The 21,469-nt window shown below is 33.1% G+C and overlaps 2 protein-coding genes across 2 annotated transcripts; both read right to left on the bottom strand.

Moving 5' to 3' along the window:
* Positions 1-5,921: 5,921 nt before the first annotated feature.
* LOC100790116 (exosome complex exonuclease RRP46 homolog) lies at positions 5,922-8,748 on the bottom strand. Its single transcript, XM_003545379.4, has 7 exons — positions 8,523-8,748; positions 8,341-8,441; positions 8,033-8,053; positions 7,062-7,134; positions 6,902-6,969; positions 6,607-6,739; positions 5,922-6,013 (listed from the first exon to the last, which is right to left on the bottom strand). The coding sequence occupies exons 1-7, from the start codon at positions 8,746-8,748 to the stop codon at positions 5,922-5,924; spliced, it is 714 nt and encodes a 237-aa protein (XP_003545427.1).
* Positions 8,749-14,113: 5,365 nt separating this feature from the next.
* On the bottom strand, positions 14,114-17,483 carry LOC100789051 (rop guanine nucleotide exchange factor 2). The gene is made up of 8 exons (XM_003545378.3): positions 17,381-17,483; positions 17,163-17,294; positions 16,945-17,099; positions 16,776-16,850; positions 16,384-16,680; positions 15,697-15,953; positions 15,495-15,615; positions 14,114-14,296 (listed from the first exon to the last, which is right to left on the bottom strand). The coding sequence occupies exons 1-8, from the start codon at positions 17,481-17,483 to the stop codon at positions 14,114-14,116; spliced, it is 1,323 nt and encodes a 440-aa protein (XP_003545426.3).
* Positions 17,484-21,469: the final 3,986 nt, after the last annotated feature.

Here is a 21,469-nt window from a genome sequence, read left to right as displayed (position 1 = left end):
TGTACAGACATTGTAGCCGCTGTTGTGTTGTTCGGGAACCGTCGTGTGCATCCCTACCTTGCCTCACCACCTCTAGTTGTTGCTTATGCTCTTGCTGGAACCGTAATTTTGAAGGAAGGCAATGGCTTAATGTGAGAATATATATATATATATATATATATATATATATATATATATATATATATATATATATAGAGAGAGAGAGAGAGAGAGAGAGAGAGAGAGAGAGAGAGAGAGAGAGAGAGAGAGAGAGAGAGAGAGAGAGAGAGAGAGAGAGAGAGATAAGTATATGGTTTGACAATAAATTTAAATCTTGCAAGTGAAACTAAAGCACGTACTCTTTATTTTATGGTTGTGGATGTTGCTCATTGTTTAATGCCATCGGACTGCAATCCTTAAATAGTTTCCTTTTTTTTCACTTTTTGCTTACAGGTAATTAATTGGTCATCATTCTAGATCAAGTTTGTGTACAAGATTCTATATTTTTCACATTGAATTATGTTGAATGAGATCTATATATTCTGTGGAGAAATTAATGTATACAAGAGTTTCAGGATTTTATATATAAGTAGCTTTCAAAACCAATGCTTATTAAAAATAGTAAGGGAAAAAGTGCTTACTAAAAATACTAAGGGAAAAAGAACTTGTAACTGAACTAAGGATTTGTGATTTGAGCTTAGTAAGTGCAAATGAGTTGAGAGAGACTGGTACGGTGAAAAAAAAATTATTCGTAAGATGATTTTTAATACAACCGTCTTAGAAAGTATTTTTTAAGATGGTTGTAAAACAAATCATCTTAAAAATATCAATTTTTTAACATCTTTAAAAAATAAATTTTTAAGACAGTTTCGCGAAAAACCAATATAAAAAGAATGAATCTAAGACGGTTTGAAGACTTTGGTGGAAATTATTAACTTTTTATGACAACGATTTCAAAAACAATTTTCAAACTGTCGTGAAAAACATTAAAGAATCAACGTTAAAATATTTTTTTTTAGTAATAAAAATAATTAACATAAATTTAGGGGATACGCGTGTATCCCCCACAATTTATAAAAATAATCAAAATATTATAATAGTCTTATTTTGTTTCAATACAATCTTAAGATATGCATTGCTAGATTTGAATTGATTAATATGTCTATCTTGAAAAATTGTTTTTAAACATGTGATTTTGTTCTTATCATTTTTGTCCGTGATAGTTTAAATTTTACAATTTAAAAAATACAGGATAAATAATAAGATAAAAAAGATTAAATTAATATTTGGGATTAATAATATTTTAAAATAGTCTTAAAAGTCTAATTAACACAATATCCAATACACTACATCTGACCTAAGTTTTTCTTTTTTTTGCCCTTGAGTTAGAGACTATAGGTGTTTTCCAATATACTCGGTCAAAGACTAATCTCACTCATTGCTTTTATCTATCGCTTGTCCATTAGAATTTTGCATACGATAAGAATTGAATACGGATTCTTCTGTTAAATATATCGTTCTCATTCATGTGTATGTAGTGGGTCCTCATACCCTTACGCCAACACTTTGGACTACCAAACTTAATATCCTTTTTTCTCTTGGGTTAGAGCCCACATGTGTTAACTAACAATGAATCAGAGGCTAATTCCACTCGATGTTCATGTCTATCGTTTGTCTAATAGAATTTTGGACGCAATATGAATCAAATATAATTTTTTTGACTAGATAAATTATTCTTACTCAATTGACTGTAGAAAAACTCGTACCATCATGTCAACCCTTTAGAATAAAAAACTTCATTTTTTTTTGTTCTTGAGTCATACCACATGTGTTATCAAACACACTGGGTCAAATATTAATCTTACTCACTATTGGTGTCTATCGCTTGTCTTAGTAAAATTTTGGGCACGGTAAAAATTAAACACGAATTCTTCTTCTAAATGATTATATTTTTTTATGTTGCATACTCCCTTACATTTATGTTATATTTTAAAAATGTTACTTACTCGTGACTTATGAATTTATTATATTAATAAGTTGAACACATTAAATTATAATTTTAGAGTATAATATTTTAAGATAAATTTTGATGACACGATTTATATAAAGTAGGGGAGTATGGAATATAGACATGTATCAAAAAATTTCAGTCCACCTGCAGCCATTTATGACTTTTTTTTGTTACATTAGTTTTATAATTCAAAAAATAGTACTTCTTTGTGTGATCACATCAACAATCCAAAAAATTATTGTGTATATTGAGGTACACGTTATAGCATGCACATAAAATTAGAAACAACGCTCATGATACATTGATAATAGAAAGGATATCATTCTTGACAATGGGAGCTGTGATTCAGATGTGGTCTTGATGTTCTTACATATGGGGTCTGACAATATGCAACCAAATTAGCTTAACTTATTAACACTATTATTAGGCTTAGAGCATTATTGCATCGATAAAGAAACATCCGTATTAGGCAATTAGCGATAGTTTAAATTCTCAGTCCACATATAAAAAAACAATTCAATTTCTCAATACTAAAACATGATTTTGGATGCGTATTTACAATGTAGCTTATAAATGCCTTTATTAATTTTACTTTTACCTTGAATCTCTAATGCAGAAAAAGTAGTATATAATGTTTCTTTATCTATGGTACATGATTATTTTTTAAAAGAAGATGACGTTCAGGAGGCCCTCAAATGAGCGATATTCATTCCCCTTAAAGGTATATAAAGATAAATTAACTAATTATATTGGGTCGTTGTACACAAAAGGAAAACTTTCGTCTTGTAAGAACATACACAAAATTCGTTTATGATAGCGTTCTGCTGCACCGCAATGAGTTAGTAATTGGTCAACTTAGGGTAATCACGGTATTGCACTGCCATATCAATACTAGCCATACGTTTTCATCTTATTGAATTTTTTATTATATTTAAATATTAATCCATATACCTCAGTTAATGTAAAAGCAAAAAGGATTTATCAGTTACTAAAGATACTAATAGAATGTGTCCCGGAATTATAAAAACATTAATCTTTATAGTTAGACTAATATTCCATTGAGAGAATTAACTAACATAAATTTAGGGGATACGCGTGTATCCCCCCTATAGTTTATAAAAAATTAAAATATTACAATTGTCTTAGTTTGTTTGAATACAATTTTAAGATTTGCATTGCTTGATTTAGATTCATTAATTAAAATCATTAATATGTCCATCCTGAAATAAATATTTGTTCTTAAACATTTGATTTTGTTTTTATCATTTTTGTCCTTGATAGTTTAAATTCCACAATTTAAAACCGGATAGATAATAAAATAAAATAGATTAAATTAATATTCGGGATTTTAATATTTTAAAATATTCTTAAAAGTCTAATTAATACAATATCCAATACATTACATCCGTCTTAATTTTTATTTTTTTGCCCTTGAGTCAAAGACAACAAGGGTTTGTCAACACACTGGGTCAAATGCTAATCTCACTCGCTGCTCATGTTTATCGCTTGTCCATTAGAATTTTGCACATGATAAGAATCAAACATAAATTCTTCCACTAAATATATCATTCTCACTCATGTGAATAGAGTGGACCCTCATACCTTTACGTCGACACTTTGTACTGCCAAACTTAATATCTTTTTTCTCTTGGGCAGAGCCCACATGTGTTAACTATCACACTGGGTTAGAGGCTAACCCCACTAGATGTTTGTGTCTATCATTTGCCTAATAGAATTTTGCACATAATATGAATCCAATACAGATTTTTCAGCTAAATAAATTGTTCTTAATCAAGTGTCCATAGAAGGATCTCGTACCATCACGTCAACCCTTTGGATTACCAAACTTAATATTGTCTTTTGTTCTTGAGTCAGATACCACATGTGTTATCAAACACATTGGGTTAAAGATTAATTTCACTCGCTATATGTGTTTATTGCTCGTCTTAGTAGAATTTTTGCATACGGTAAAACTTGAATATGAATTTTCCCTCTAAATGATTATATTTCTTTTTTGTTCCATACTCCCTTACATCTATGTTATATTTTACAAATATTACTTACTCGTGGCTTATGAATTTATTATATTAATAAGTTAAACATGTTAAATTATAATTTGAGAGTATAATATTCTAAGATAAATTTTGATGACACAATTTATAAAAAGTAAAGGAGTATGGAATAGACATGTATCAAAAAAATTTCAATCCCCCAGCCATTTTTGACTTTTTTTTTAGTTACATTAGTTTTATATTTTAAAAAATAGTACTTCTTTGTGTGATCACATCAACACAACATTCCAAAAATTTATTGTGTATATTAAGGTACACGTTATAGCATGCACATAAAATTAGAAACAATTAATGCTCATGATACATTGATAAAAGAAAGGAGATCATTCTTAAGAATGGGACCTGTGATTTAGATGTGGTCTTGATGTTGCTACATATAAGGTCTAGGGTGTAGACAATATGCCAAGCCAATATGAGTGGCTTTAAATCATCCTTTATGTATGGTGCATTGAAAGCTCAAATTCAAGATTATCGGTTTACCATAAAAAAGAACATCGATTAGATTAAAGCAATCTTGTTCAGGTTAATTCACATACTTGGTGATATGGTGATTGCATTGATCATCCTTTACTCATTCGTTTTCTCTATCAAATTACTAATTATTTTATTTAACCCTTCTCTTTCTATTTGTTTCCTTATTAAGAGAGGTTTTGTGAGAATTTTTAAAAAATATTACTCTTTTTTGTAAAATAACTTATATAGTTACACATGGTATAGAGATTGGGAGCACCGACGGAAATTAAAGAAAGTTTTATGAAAAGACCCATGCCAATGGAAAAGGTACACTACTAGAAAATAATCTTTTTACATCGGTTCTTTGACCCATTCTACATCGATTATGATGCGTCATCGTAGTAGACGATGTTGAAAGTCTTGTGTCCTTCAACATCGGTTATTTGACCGATGTAGAATAGTGAACATTCTACATCGATTATTAGCAAAAACCGATGTAGAAAGTAAGACATTTTACATCGGTTATTAACGACGAACCGATGTAGAATGTCGATTTTTCTTAACCATTCTACATCGGTTGTGGCTATAACCGATGTAGACTGTCTTCCTTTCTACATCGCATGCTGCCACACCCGTAATAGTATACTATACCATTCTACATCGATTGTGCCGATAACCGATGTAGAATGTCTTTCTTTCTACATCGCATGCTTCCAAACCTGTAGTAGTATACTATACCCTTCTACATCGATTGTTCTGATAACCGATGTAGAATGGGTACTTTCTACATCGTTTCTTGAGACAACCGTCGTAGATGTAATAGCATTCTACATCAGTTTTTGCTTATAACCGATGTAGAATTATTAATTTTTTTTTGTGCTTTATGTTCAATAATAATGACAGTAACTATATGTGCAAATATAATTATACTTAATGTCTCATATAAGACTTAATTCAACAATGAAATTATACTACTCCGGTCCAAATTCTGCAATGAAATTAATATACTATAAAAAATTATGCGATACAACTGAAATCGTTATGCATAATTATGTGTATCCTAATTATTACACCTGCAAATTTGTTATTGAAATAAAATTATTACAGCTAGTCATATGTATAACACGATTGTGTGGTTGCTCAAAATTAAAAGTATCCTAATCCTAGATTAGCAATGAAGAAAACATAAGTGCAAGTGTAAGCCTGAAATTAATGATCTGTAGGGACACAAAGCTATATTCTAAACAAGCACATAATTATTAAAAAGCTATATCAACATGACCCAGGAAAAAAAATCTGAATCCAGAACCATAAAGAAAATGTGGTAGGATATATATACTTAATCTCTCTTTCACTATAGTAGTTATATCATTTATTTTGAGGATAGGGGGGGAGTAAGAGTATTTCTATAGTATTGCAATGTCCCAAGGGCGTGAAGCTTTGGTAGGATCAGTATTCCTTTGTGAGAGTGCTCTGCATGCCACAAACCCTCCCAAACCTGCACCAATGATTGCTGGATTAATATTGTATTCATAGCATGATAACTTCACACATGCCGATAAAAAAATGATAACTTCACACAAGCCACAGAGAATGAGTAACATTGTTTGAAATGTTAAAAATAGAATGAAATACAATACGAATTGTTGGAATGGATTCCATTTTAGTTTTGTCCAATACCCCTCTTTTTCTTCCCTTTTTTTCTTCCATTTTTATTTTATTACTTAATTCATTTTACTTATTTATAGGTCAGTAGGCCTAACCCAAAAATACATAATAAGGAAAGAAGAATGAACAAGCAAGTCCACCAGAAGTGCTTTAATAGATTCATGACCCAAGCCCAATTAGATTTGGGTATAATACTTTTTTCGATTTTTCCAATTTTTCCTAAAATTTAATAAAATTGGAGGCAACTCCATTCATTTTCAGAGTCACAACAATCATAGCAGAAAATAAAACCTACACAAGCACATACTATGCAAGCATATGATAAAGCACTAGGCCAATGTTGGAAAAAATAGAAACTTATGGCACAAAAATTGCTGTTGAGGGTAGTAACTAAAAAAGGTTAAAGAAAATGCGACAGAATACCTGACATAGCACCCTGTGTAATAGATGTCATGATTCCATGTGCCATAGTCTCACTACCCTCCTGTAGTGATCCCTCTGGGAGGACAGAAACAATTGTATTTGGAAAAACTAAATTGATGAATGCTTTCATTTTCTGCCATAAGATAAAAAAACAATTGTATTATCCACAATGCATTTAGAATACAAATACAAATAAGGTAAATGTAGACCAAATTTTATTCAGCTTACTCAATTCAATAGACATTAGGTGAAAATATAATAACACTTTAAATGAACCAAAAGTGATTCTACTAACCTCCTCTTGATCTTTGGTTGGGTCCAATATAATACAACCACTGTCTGTTATAGAACAACATATTGCTACTGTAGAGACAAGGATGAGAATTCATTATTTTTAATAGAATAAAAACATAGAAAAAAAACCAAAAGAGAATAAACCAACAAGTCTAGATTACCAACAAGATGTTTTAGGGGAATTCTCGCATCCACAAGTGCAACGCATGCTGCATTTATTGCACATGGAAGAAGCTACATATTAAGTCAAGAAAAAGGAGCAAAAGATCTAGAATCATATATATTATTTATTGAGCACTTCAGGTCTCCACCCCTCATATAATAAACAATAAAATCAAACTGAAATGTATGTATTTGATGGAATTGATGGTAATCCAATTTGTTCTTTCAAAGTCATAAAAAAGAAATAACTCGACCCTAAAGGCCTGAATAGAGTAACTGAATACCACTAGGTCACTACCCACCACCCATTTTAATAGTTGACCATTGAACCTGAATTGTAAAATTAGCATAAATGTTTTGGCTAGACGTTACGGAAAATATAATTTCTCCATTTTTCATACCAATCAAAAGGGTCAAAATCTAAAAGGAAGATGGCTAAAAGATTTTATGAATTAAACATAATAAATTCAAAATAAAGGGATGAAACTGCTCTCACACATGTAAGCTATGGTGTATGGATCATCAGTAAAATTATTATAAGTTGTCATGCATGTCACAAGCAATCAAAATGGCAAGCCGACAAGATCTCATAGATTTCCCTTTTGATGTCAAGAAAAGGGAACAAATTACCATAAAGTGATTAGAAAAATAACAAAAATCTTTCACGGAAAAATAAAGAACTATTACAGCACCTCAGGACTCTCAAAGGATTAGTCTTTCCTTCTATTTTCAAGCAAGTATAACACTATGTCACTACCCACTTAAAATACGGTTAAAGTAGAATGACAAGTTGTGACGTACTTTCACATCAGACAAAAATCCTAAGGAATACATGTCACGTTGAATCAAATCACAAAGTGAAGAATTGCCAAATTAAAAGGGAAGGTTGGAGTAAAAGTAGACATATCATAACCTTAAAGAAATAGTTACCATATAAATCATATTAGAACTAAATTTTTAAATAGGATACAACACCATCATCGTGGACAATCTGCAGTAGAAACAAAGAGTGAAGATATCAGTTAAATACAAATCACACATGTCACTTAACAATTTATAAAGCAATCAGCAACGACAATAAATATATGCGAAGGCAAGAAAATAAAAGTTCCAATTTTAACTGAGAACCATTCACACAAAAGAACCACACAGCAACACAGTCCTTATCAAAATTAGAGTAAAACCAAAAGAATAGTTGAATTGCACCATGCTCTTTGAATCTAACTAATTATAAAATTTGTAACAAACCAAATTTCTAATATTGAGAACAAAACTTGCCTGGACTATAACCAAAGTGGTGGTGTTGGGATATATTGTTCGAATGCAGATGCTTTCCAAAGTTCTTTTCAATATCATCTCATACTCCTTCTCCACTTTTCCTAAACCAATGTAAACAATATATTAATTTTGTTTCTTAAAAGGAAAAGAAAGTGTCGAGTTGAATATAGTATTTCTCTAACCAATTTGTCCAGTCTTCGGTTTCCAAATAACTTTAATGGATGCTTTTTTGGGGTTTTCGTTCTTCTTGGTTCCAGCTTTGGGCCCGTAAACTGCAGCAAGCACTTTAGTTTCACGTTGAGCCCAACTGGCCGAGCCATGGGATCGATGTAGGATGGAGCAGGAGCAGGAGCAGGCCAGGGGTCTCAGTTGATTGGGAGTCTGGCTGTCAGGTCTGTCAGTCTCCATTGGAAACCCAATCCTTTACGTCCCCACCTTGTGGATCCCAAAATACTTGAAACAGTGAACTTAACTTGCTCAAAAGAAGAAACAAAAGGAAGGCTGCACTGTCAATCTACCACTACTAGAAAACCAAAAAGAGACAATGACCGAACTTCTTATGCATTTGTCCAGCAATCAGCTCCATAGGTCTATTAAGCCTTCTATTTTTTCATGTTTTGGAGACTTAGCCTTGCCATTCATTCATAACTTTGACAAGTACTTGTTATATGCAATGCCTATGCTTCAGAGTGCTGTAGAAGTCTATGCTCATACATCTGGTGCTGATGACGATATGACAGAATACACAAATTCTTTGACAAATGGAATTCTAAAGGCATACTCAGGGATCTTACTAGGATTTAAAGGTTCCCTAAAGACCTAGCTTCTGATGTCTTATGCTCCTCATGTGTTGCAGTTGTTGGATAGTTGGTATATGGAGAAGGACATGTAAGTAATTTTCTATAATTATAATTCTGCCTAATTATCAGTTTTGCATCTTCAAATTTTTTATTTTGTTATTTGAATTTATTGGTGCCTCTTGTCACAGGTTTTTAGCTACCATAGGAAATGGTATTCACACACAAAGAGGCCTTGCATTGTTGTCTAGTTGACTAAAGCAATCCAGGGAAACTGGCCTTATGAACTTGAAGAGGCCTTGCATTGCACATCCCTAATGAAACTGGCTACAAGACAAGTGGTCTGGGATCAAATCAAAAAGGGTGGAATGAAGTGGTTCTTCATCAATTCAAAGTTATAAAACAGAACATAAAACATGTGCTTGTGGAATTTAGAAAAAGCAGTTACCCAACTACTTTTGCTGAAATCAATGTAGACATCAAATGTGGTTGAATAATTAAAAATGCGTAAAAGCTCAAATGAAACTAGAGCTTGTGATTAAGATTCCAACAAGCATGATGCTTTCCTCATGCAAAGAACATTGTCTCTGGATGAATCATTGGATAGATATAGTCAGTTGTTTGAGAAATCCTTCAGCAAAGAAACTAAGTGGCAAAGGTCAAAGTGTAAAAGCTCAAAATTGACAAATGAGGATAACAACCACAACAATGGGCACGGTCCTAGCTAGGTTCTCAATCAACAATTTGGGTATGCGTAATCTCGAGACTTTAGGCTTCATTGTACAAGATGCAGTTTTTCATACAAATGATATAGGGACTACATTGGAAGTTTATAATCGTCTTCATAGAAAATCAGTCAATCTTCCTTTGAAGATAGACAAGTGACTTGATCATTTTAAAGAGGCTGAGATGGTTGAAATATTAGAAGGGAGTAGCAGAGATGTTAATCCCAATGTTTTATCATAAATAAGAAACAAAAGGACTTAAATGCATTATTGTCACAGAACCAACTCTTCATGTTGGTGTCATTACTTAGAGATACAAAAATTTAGGAAATCACCCTATAGACTATCAACCTATAACTTAAAGTTGACTTAACAATGGCCTTATGCATTTATGCTATTAAAACTGATTTCTTTACATGTAGCATGTTAGAAATTAAAACTCTGCCCCCAACAATAACAGTTATCTAGATGAGAACACTTCATGAGTAATCTGTGTGTGATACTATCATAAATCATCTCCATAAATATTCATCACTAGAAAGTCATTTTCTTTTATTTTACAAAAGTAATGGCCATTGTCATTTGCTTAAAAAAATATTATTATTAGGTACTTAGTACTATATAAAACAATTATATCTTACAGAAATGTTAATTTATCACAGTTTCTATGGCGATGTATACTATGGAAACAGCTTGAGATATCATTGGCTTTTATATTGGGCCGCATGTCATTTGCAATTCTATTAGCAGAGGCTACCATACTAACCAGTGGAGTTGATTTATCCCTTTTCTCTATCCTAGTACATGCTAGAGGGCGGCACGAGGGCAGCAAATTATGGCACTATTTTTTTGTTATAATCACTAATTGATATTAAAAGACTAACTAAATTATATTAAATGTAGAGTAGAACACATCCCTGTTAAACTAGGCTTCCTCCTTCTACATACAACCTCTGGATAACCATATAGTCACCTGCTATTTAAGAATCATAACATGCTAATATTTTGGGGAGTATTTCTCCTTTACATCAGAACTTATATGTTAAGGTTCGAGGACTAAAACCAAGTTTCACCATAAGTACGAAGACTAAACATATTTTATTATTTTTTATTTAAATTGTTTAGTCTTTTATTTTGGTACAAGTTAAGATGACTTGCAGCACTGAACCAAGACAGATAATAAAAAAACTAAGCAAATATAACATGAAAGTGTTTGAATTTCAAATATCTCAAGACATGGACGATTCGGTCCTAAGTTCTTGCAGCCATCAATATATATAGATGAAAGGATATGTAACAAACTGTTGGCTACTTCAACAATTAGTGTATAAGATAAGAGTCAGAGGACCTATGGAGCATAAGGTCATACAATATGTCACATGGTGTTGTCCTACAGAATTTATGTGATCTAATTCATAACAAATTGATGACATAAAAACACCAGAGAAGAGGATGGATCTTGACAAGCTTATGACATGTACCTCTTTACAGATAGAAGGTTGCTTCTTCCCTTTCACTAAACAAGAGCTAAGATTCAATTACCTACATTATCAAATTTGAACATGTAAACTTGATTTCTAAAGTTGTGTTGTGCTATACAAATCAATTCACACAACAACCATACTACCAACATTTGACCAATCAAATGAAACATTGCTTGGAATACTTACATTTGTTGGGTTCCAAAGAAGTGAACATGCACTTTATTCCGATCAGAGGAGTAGCCCCACTTCTGCGCCTCACTTACCTGCCACAAGCAAAGAACTTGAAAAGTCATGAAATAACTAGTTAACTACTACAAACAAGAGGGGAAGCAAAAATAAACATAGAAGAATTTTAATATATACTGGTGTAGAAAATGCAGGGCTACCATAAAAAAGTCTTATTCTCTAAAATAAGTACTTAAATCTATAATATTAAAGTAGATTTCTCAGAATCTCATTTCAAATCTAATTACAATATATATTATTACTAGTTGAAAATATATATTCGATGCTGTTCAATAACCATTGTAGCTAGTACCTTAGTTATCAGGTGGTTTGAATTGCATTTCAGGTTAGTGTATGACCAATATATATGATACTATATAATATTAGTTATTTTAAATATATTAAGGATAAATTATATATGTCTGTTCTATCTAAATTAGTACACTTAGTCTAATATGATAGCTAATTCTTTTTTTATTGATATACAATATTGTCTTGAAATACATATATGTGTAACATTTGATTTATAGATTTTATCCAATATCGATTTTACCGAAAAATTTACAATACTCATATACTCTAATTAATTAATCAACTGAACTAAATCCATTAATAAGGGATCTTAATATTTTAAATGAATGATTAAGATTAAAATATAAAAGTAATCCTAATCATCTATACCCAATTATATTATTAAGATTCCTTTTTCTTCCTTTCGTATAAAATTGGTCTTTTTTTATATTTAATTACACTAAATCAATAATTTACGTGTGTATTTATTATAATTGATTTAATGATGAGCCTGCTCCCAGGTGGGAGTGATTGTAAAGATGATGTATCTGATAAGTCATCTTTGAACATGAGAATGCTACTACAATGCATATTTCTTAACATATTATTTTACTAATACAATGTTTATTATGGAAAAAGTTTATATTATTTTATTAATCATTTTTTATAAATTTTATCTATATGTCACTATATAAAAAATAGGCCTGCTTAATGTGGCTAAGAAACTTTTCTCAATTACAAAAAGTAAATGTTAAAAAGAATGTATGTACTTAACTTATAAGCTATAACATTTGTCTTCTATATATACGAGTTATATATGTAGCAATTAAATTAAGCATTATAATGTATTACTTGGGTAGTATATCTTTATTGTCAAATAAATTTGAAGAGTTTTATTAAATTCTCATTATTAATTGATTTTTTTCCCTAATTCCTACTAAGAAAGAGGCATAACTTATTTAATGGGGCTCATAAAATTTAATGAATTACACTAGCATTTCTTTTTCTAAATATGAGTTGTGTAGCAAAACAGAAACATCGAATTCAACCTCATGCCTATCTCTCTGACTTGAAGGCACTATTTTGCAGTGTACAAACGTGAGGAACGAGCATCTGAGTCAAAGCTGATCAGAAGCCAACTCAATTCTGGACCACCATTATCATCATTCATGACTTAGTGCAGCTAAAAGTGATCAATATAGTCATGGAATATATATATATATATATATATATATATATATATATATATATATATATATATATATATATATAAAATATGATTTTATGTAATCTCATACAAACTAAAGTTACTATGCAAAATTGAAGACTCGTCTTAATGTCATAATTAAATATCATAATATTATCAAGATAATTTGCTTGATTTTCTGTGTCTGAAATATTATCCATTTTTAGCCATATAGAAAAAGAAGATATAAGGACATTGTCTTGTATCACACCCCAATGACAATCTAAATTTTTTTCTTAACTTTGTGTTATGTGTACCTTCACTTCCACTAGAGATCTTTTTTCCCTACCTATTCCAATTCTCTGTAGAAACGTCCTATCGGTGGTTAGTACTCAGTAGGAAGTAAGAAATATGTTGCCAAAGGAAGTCCATTAAGACATGCAATGATAGTGGCCAAAGGAAGTAAGAAACTTAATAACTCAATATAAAGCATAGAAATATGTTGTTCTAAAATTGGAATGTTAATCCCATAAAAGGTATATATTGAAGTAATTGTATAGTGGAGAATAGCTCCTCTCCTTGTGTATTTATTTGCACATAACCACTAAACTTTAATCTAGTTTCAGGAAACTTTGCTTTCTACACATTTAAAGAAGTTGAATGACATTGTATTAAAAAGAGGTATCAAGCAAATGAGGAATCACTACTTTGATCTTAAGAAAGAAAGTAAGTAGAAGTGGAGAAAATAGATGAAAAGAAAAATATTTAATTTAAAAACACTACTAAAAAGAAGCCATTTTATGACGCGCGTTCGACATCGTTCCCGCCAAAGACGTCGTAGTAGGAGTAGCGGTGGCAATTCTGTAAATAAGTTACCATTTTTAGTCCCATGTGCAAGGTGCGTGACACATTCAACGACTTTGGCCGTGGGTGCCCGTCTTTGTAGGTAGCGCGCAGGTAAGTTAAGACGGTGCACTTGAAAACACCGTCGTTGAAATTTTGAATTTCGAAGACGTTGTTCTTAAGCCACCGTCGTTAACATTGAGGTATATAATGTTGTTCGCGCTAATTCATGAACACTCTCGCTTGAGCTCCTGCTTCCCTGTTTCTCTTAAACCACATGTCTACCGTGACCTCGCTGTGACCTGTGGCATTTGCCCGCACCCCCGTGACCTCGTCCGGCGTCTCGTCTTGTGGCGGCACCGCGCAAGCCAGTGAGTACCCCTTTTCAGAGTTGTCATAACACGGCTGTGTTTTGAAGGTAAGGTTGTGGATGTTTGAAATTTCTTGTGGATTGAAGAAGTAATTATTGTGCACTTGGAATGTTGTTGTAAGTAGGTTAGTGAACTTGGAATGGTGTTGTAACTAGGTTGTTGTGCAAATGTTGCCTTGCTCTAAAAAAGTAATGTTTGAATGCATGTCTTTAGGAACCCATTAAGATAATGTATTCGTGTTTATGCTCCCTAGCTCTGATAGAAATTGGCAGTTTCTGAGAGTCACCTGCTATAGCACATAATATTTGTCCACAATCTAGTGTTCTTAAAAAAGTAAAAATGAATTCCTTCTCTGTTTTGTAGGAATTGAAGCTCGGGGTTTCATTTTTGGTTCTCCCATTGCACTGGCAATAAGAGCAAAGTTTGTACCATTGAGGAAACCGAAAAAATTTCCTGGTTTGTTGTGATTCTTAATTTATATAAACATGAAATCATAAATTATGTCACGTATTATTATTGACACAAGTGCTTGTTCTCTCAGTCCCTATTAACAAAAGGTTGCTTTGGTGGCAGGCAAAGTTATTTCTTAAGAGCATATTCTGGAATACGGAAGAGACTGTCTTGAGATGCATGTTGGTTTGGAGCTGTTGAACCTGGTGAGCGTGCTTTAGTTGTTGATGATTTGATTGCAACTGGTGGAAAACTTTGTGCAGCTATGGACTTACTAGGTAAGTACTTGTACAAATTCTAATATAAATTGAGAATGATTATGTTTAGATCAGCAAGGGATATGCAATGTACTCCTTTTAAGGGTTGAGCAAATGCTCCCCTTGAGCTATACAGCTAGTTTATACTTTATAGGTTGAGTTAGGCTCAATCCAGTTCTAATAGGTTATATAACAGTATGCCATTTTATTACATCTTCCATTGCTTTAAATACACACACACACACACACACACACACACACACACACATACACACACACACACACACACACACACACACACATATATATAGGACAATCCTGAAAATTATGATATTGAAGAGCTAACTGGAAATGAATCAATAGTGAAATGGTCAGTGTCAGTCACTCTATTATCTCTCTTTGTATATCAATAATCCCTCTACCTGCATGTCTATATATTACTAACTTGCAATTAGTGAATTAAATTATTTATTTTGCTTTCATTTTCTTGCAGGATTTGATGCTTGGTGTAGCTGATCTTCATACATTAGAGGCAGTGGCTGCTGCTGAATCTGCAATTTCCACTTTTCTGCAATCTGCTGAATTTACTGCTGCTGAATCTTGACTGCTGAATTCTGCTGCTGAATGCTGAAATTGTTCAGGTAAACTGCATTTTGCATTCTAACCAACCATAAACCGTATCCATTTATTAAGAAAGATCAAGAAGAAACAAGTAATACTAGAAAACAGAAAACATGAGATGCAGATTTTTTCACTTTGGTCAGTGTCAGCCATGAGATCCTTAACTTTGTTCCATGATGTTTTTGAATGGCTCAGACAAGCTTTTCGCCTCCAAGTGAACATTGAAGATTCAACCTTATCTGCCAGCTCAAGTGCTTCATGTTCAGAACTTATTTTGAGACAGTCAAGAAGGTGATCAGGTGAGAACTTGTCTGCAAAATACATATAGCGGTAAATTGTGTCCCCTAGACTTGTTCTTCCACTCTAATGTTATAGAAGAGAAAAATAAGTGAAAACATGAAAACATACTACTCAATGCGTTCTATGCAACCAAATTATTTGTAGTGATGAGTGATGACTAGTCTTGGTTTCACTTTCATGTATAACACTTATTCTCCTGCACAAACTTCATTCTTAGTTCCTTTTGTGATTAATTTCAAGGAGATAAGCATAAGACTAATAGAGGATTTCATTGAATTTACATTTTTAGCATCATATATGATTCAATGAAATTATATAATCCTTTTCTGTGCAAGACTCATCTACAACTATCTTGCCCTATAGCAACTTAGTGGAATCCTGAATCACATATAAAAAATATTTCAGCTGTGCAGACTCATTCCTTGGATTTTATGTAGACTGAAACTTGGAGAAACAAAATAGTCTTTAATAACAATTGGATATGAGGACTAACCTTGGGAAGATTAGACATATATGTTTCTGGGATATCCATCTCTGCAAGAGCACTGCTATTTATAGCCATTGCAGCTTTATGAATTTGATTAGCACAATCTCTTTTCTCATTCAAGTGCTTCCTTGACTTATCAATAAGGCCCCCAAGGTGAACACAAGGAACCGGCAGCCACCACTTCTCATCTTTCCTCTGAACAATCCTTCGAAATGAGCCTCCTCGTGATCGAGTTGAATTCCTTGATATGGTCCCTTGCTCCGCGTACCAAAATTTAGTATCCTGGAAACTATCCAATATTTCCTGTAAAACAAACAAATAAATAAAATTGTGAGGCACAAAATCTTTGGATGAAAACAGAGTTGTCACAAACAAGAAGCATTTGAAATTTGTCTTACTATGAGCATTGTGTCAAGCTTCTGCAAAGCTGGGAGGTTGATGTAAATATCTGATCTTGGCTTACTTGTCATCATCTAAGAGACACCACTAGATAACATATTAGACACATTATGAGATGCACAAAAATCTTCATTATCCTTATAATTAAAGGGTTTAGAAATAATTCACCTCCACAATTGTGCCATCTTCTAAATATTGTGCAGTTGGGGAAAATTCTAGTATGTAATCACACACAGATAGAAGACAATTCATTTCTCTTCTCCACATAGCCTTCTTCTCAGGCTTCAGAGGCTCCAACTTTAAATTTTGTCCAAAAGCAGTTGCTGCAAATTCCCAATTCAAATAAGTTAAACCATAGCCATACTATTGGACTATGGTATTGGTACTATTAAAAAAATTATCGTAGAGATTGGTAATTGAATTTGATATTGTAACTGCAGTGCAGACACCTTTCCCAACACCAGACATGTCTTCCCCCAATAGAAGCTTTGAAAATCTTTCCCTCATCATATCAAGTTCTATAAATAACCACAAAACTGAGTTAATTTCTATATAACTGCATATTTTCACATAGGAAAAATTCACAAGCTGAGTGCAAACCAACCTGTCTCTAAGAGGTCAAGGTCATCAGATTTCTCATCCACCGAGTGTCTGTGCTGCTTCACTCCTAACATTGAAATAACAGCTTGACTAGCTCCATGTTTCATTGGTGTCACTATTAGAAAATATGCTTTATACATCAGTTATTTATGACTTTCAACATCGGTTTTTGAACCGATGTTGAAAGTACCGACATTGATAGTATTATCGTTACCATCGGTTTTTTAAAAACTGATGTTAACGTAAAATTACCAACATCGGTTATATAAATAACCGATGTTGCTAATATGAATTATACCCAAAAAATGTATATTAATGTTGAAAGTTAACATCGGTTTTTACAAAAAACCGATGTTAACGAATGTGTTAATGTTGACAGTTAACATCGGTTTTCTGTAAAAAACCGATGTTAACGACTGTGTTACTGTTAACAGTTAACATCGATTTTTTCAAAAAATTGATGTTAACGTTAGTTAACATCGATTTTCTATCAAAAACCAATGTTAACGAATTTGTTAATGTTGACAGTTAACATCGGTTGTTTGTAAAAAACCGATGTTAACGAATATGTTACTATTGACAGTTAACATCGGTTTTTTCAAAAAACCGATGTTAACGAATGTGCTACTATTGACAATTAACATCGGTTTTTTATAAATAATGTGCTACTATAAAAAACTGATGTTGTTTTCAGGAATATTTTTTAAATAATGTCTTTGTTTTTACAAAAAAACCAAAATTTAACCTGTAAATTTAAAATCAGACCACACAGCATACAACATATATCATTTGCATTCTGCTTTCAAATAGGTTTTAGCAAAAAACTAGCTATCAACAAAGGTTATTCAATGTTAAGATGAAACAACAATTGTAAAAAATGTAATGCAAAGTATGTAAACTAATTAAGTAACCTAAAGTTACGTAGTTGCCTAACATCCTATGTTTGATTTCTAACTTTTAGATAATACTGTGCCCACTGGATGCGAAGCGCCTTGAATCTCTCTGCTTCCAATGGTCTAACTTCATTAAAATACTGCATGATCAAATAAAAAAATAAATTAATAATGTAATAACAATTATAAGAAAACCAACTATGTTTGAAATAAACAATTACCGTCTCCCAATTATTCCTAAAAGATCCTAAGATTATCGTGGACATCCAGTGCATCACGTAGTAGCCACATTCAGTGATTCCTTTTTATCTATTACACTAAATACATAATGAAATTTGGATATTAATTAAACGTTAACTGCAATTACTGTACACACACATAAAATATATATAAGTAGAACTTTTATTTAAATCACGTACCTTAACAACAATCCACCAAGCAGTAGCCTTGGATTTAGGTTGTGGAGTATCATCAAGTCCTTTCAAAGCACTAGTGTTGAATACGAGGAACATTATTGATGTTGTTGAGTTATGCCAATGAAAATGTAATGAAAACAATACTGAACTACTAATTATTCCCTTAAGGTAGTTGTCTGGCCTGTTATGTAAAGAACAAAACCAGACAACTAGGTTTTCCTTAGGCAGAATGACAACCATTTGCCAGTGTCCGCTGCAGTAGAGATGAATATGGGTTATTGTAGTAGTATAGATTATTTAAATTCAATTGTTGTGTTTGACTTACCCTTTCAGGTAGGCTCCAAGGTATACATCTCGTTTTGAACTCTTTATCCAACTCTTGATGTAACTTTCGGATTCAAATTGTGATTGTCCAGATCTCTGAATGGATTGTGACTCGAGGAATCCATACACATCAGAATTCCCCGCTCGAACACTTGTCACAGTCAGATGGCTGTGTTGTTAAGCCAAAGTTAATTATGTATGAATTTAAAACAATTACTTTGGTAATTAACAGTAATCTAAAATGACTTACAGAATCCACAACTGTATAACAGATATGTTGAGACATTGACCATCGTGTGCAATTTCAGAGAGATCTTCGTGCTTTATATAAAACGGGAAGTTTTGATTAAACACCCCGAATATGGTAGCATCCCACACAACCTAGAGAGGCTTTAAAAACAGTTGTAGGATGGTCAATGTCATCAGGTACAGGGGATCATCGACCTCTTCATCCGGGCTTTCTGGAGGTTTTGCTGGAGACACAGCTGCCTGTTGATCAAACATAGTTAATTAACAAGTTTTGATTACAGTTAAAAAATTAATTGAAAAAAAAATAAACATATAATCAAAGTAAAATACATGTTCTGATAAACGCTTCACAAGATGTGTTGGCCAAGCAAGGAATGTGTTAAGTGTCTGCCCCACTAAGGTAACCTTGTCAGTGGGTACAAGAACGAGAGCCTCTGCATCTTTAACCTCCTCAACACCAACCTTGACTTGGGCATACAACAAAGGGATGTTGTGAACTGTTCTGGATCCCTCATAAAGTCTTCTTAGGGCAACCAGGCAGGAAGGATTTTCTTCAATGTATAGCCCGCATTTGTCTGAGTCACCCGTCCCTGGATCGTTCCATGAGGGAGCAACACAACTCTCCTTTGTGCTGACACGAGGACCTGAGGGACCAACCTCTGGCTCTTGAGGTAGTGTAAGTCCCTGTGATTGCATCTGAGACTGAAACTGGGACTGCATCTAGCTAAAGGATGCCATCAGCTTTCAACTGAGCAGTAGGGACTTCCTTCCAGGTGTCATATGTCACGTCGACCTTATCACGAGCAACAATCCCCAAATATGTTACAAATTTCGTTTATTGTAGGCCAAGTTCACGCAAAAAGTTACAAAGTTAATTATTGTTTCGCAAGCATCGGAGTTTTGGAGTTGTCTTTTGGTTTGCCACTGCTGTGATCCCACCTATACTTGTTGTTGTTGACCGAACTTGTGTGGTATGTATTTGTTTGACTAAGCAATGATAATTTCATGGTTATTTATATATAAATTTTGTGTTACATAAGCAATTATGTGCATTTTGAGTGATCCTAGATTCCCGTTTGAGATTTTATACAACGATTAATACAGATAGTTTGGATTAATCGTTGTATGGAATCTTGAATTGTCCGTTTGGACAGTTTGAGAGGACAATCTTTTATAGTAGATTAATACTTATATGTTGTTTGTCTTTTCTTAAATTTGTTGAAATTTTGGTATACTACATTTCACTTTGTTCTTCGAGTGCATACTTGAATGCGTTGCATGAATACATGCACCCGCTTTCATCTCGTGTACTTGGAGACATAGTTGAAATGTTGCCGAAATTTCAACAAATTTAGAAAAGGCAAATAACATATACGTATTAGTCTACTAATAAAAGACGTCTTCTTGAATGGGATAGGGCCACACCTCTAATGAAACAAGTGAGGTTTATATGCATGTTACATAAGATGATAATGTATGACAGCAAAGGGAAATCATGGATCGAAGTTGGATGCAAGCATCACTCATCAGTGATGAGTATGAGAATGGAGTTGAATAATTCCTCCAATTTACTGAATTGAATGCACCATCATTGCGGGGTAAATATTTTTGTCCATGTGTGAAATGTGGGAATGGGAGACACCATGTAATAGCTGAGATAAGAACACATCTTATATGTCACGGGATCACTCCAACTTACACAAGGTGGATATGGCATGGGGAATTGCTAGAGAACCCATCAATCTCTCAGACTAACCCAGTTGATGTGGACATGGGAAACCGTATAGAAGACATGATTCGCGATTTGGGACAAGACGGATTTCAACAAGCACATGCTCCTTTGTATGACAAAATAGAAAATGATTCGAAGATGCCTTTGTATCCAGGGTGCACAGCTTTCACAAGGTTGTCAGCGGTATTAGCTCTAGTAAACTTGAAGGCACGATTTGGTTGGAGTGATAAAAGCTTCACCGAAATGCTGGTCCTGCTAAAAAAATTGCTTCCTCAACAAAACATGTTGCCAAAGAGTCAATATGAGGCAAAGAAGATTTTATGTCCAGTGGGAATGTCATACCAGAAAATCCACATATGTCCAAATGATTGCATTTTGTACAGAAATGAGTTTGCAGAGATGCGCAAATGCCCTACCTGTGGTGTATCACGCTACAAGGCCAACACTGACAACTTCGTTGATGATATTTCCCCTAATAA

The sequence above is a fragment of the Glycine max genome, chromosome 14 (genome assembly GCF_000004515.6).
Source record: "Glycine max cultivar Williams 82 chromosome 14, Glycine_max_v4.0, whole genome shotgun sequence".
Lineage (NCBI taxonomy): Eukaryota > Viridiplantae > Streptophyta > Magnoliopsida > Fabales > Fabaceae > Glycine > Glycine max.
Note: the sequence above shows the minus strand (reverse complement) of the source record. Positions and strands in the feature narration are given on the sequence as shown.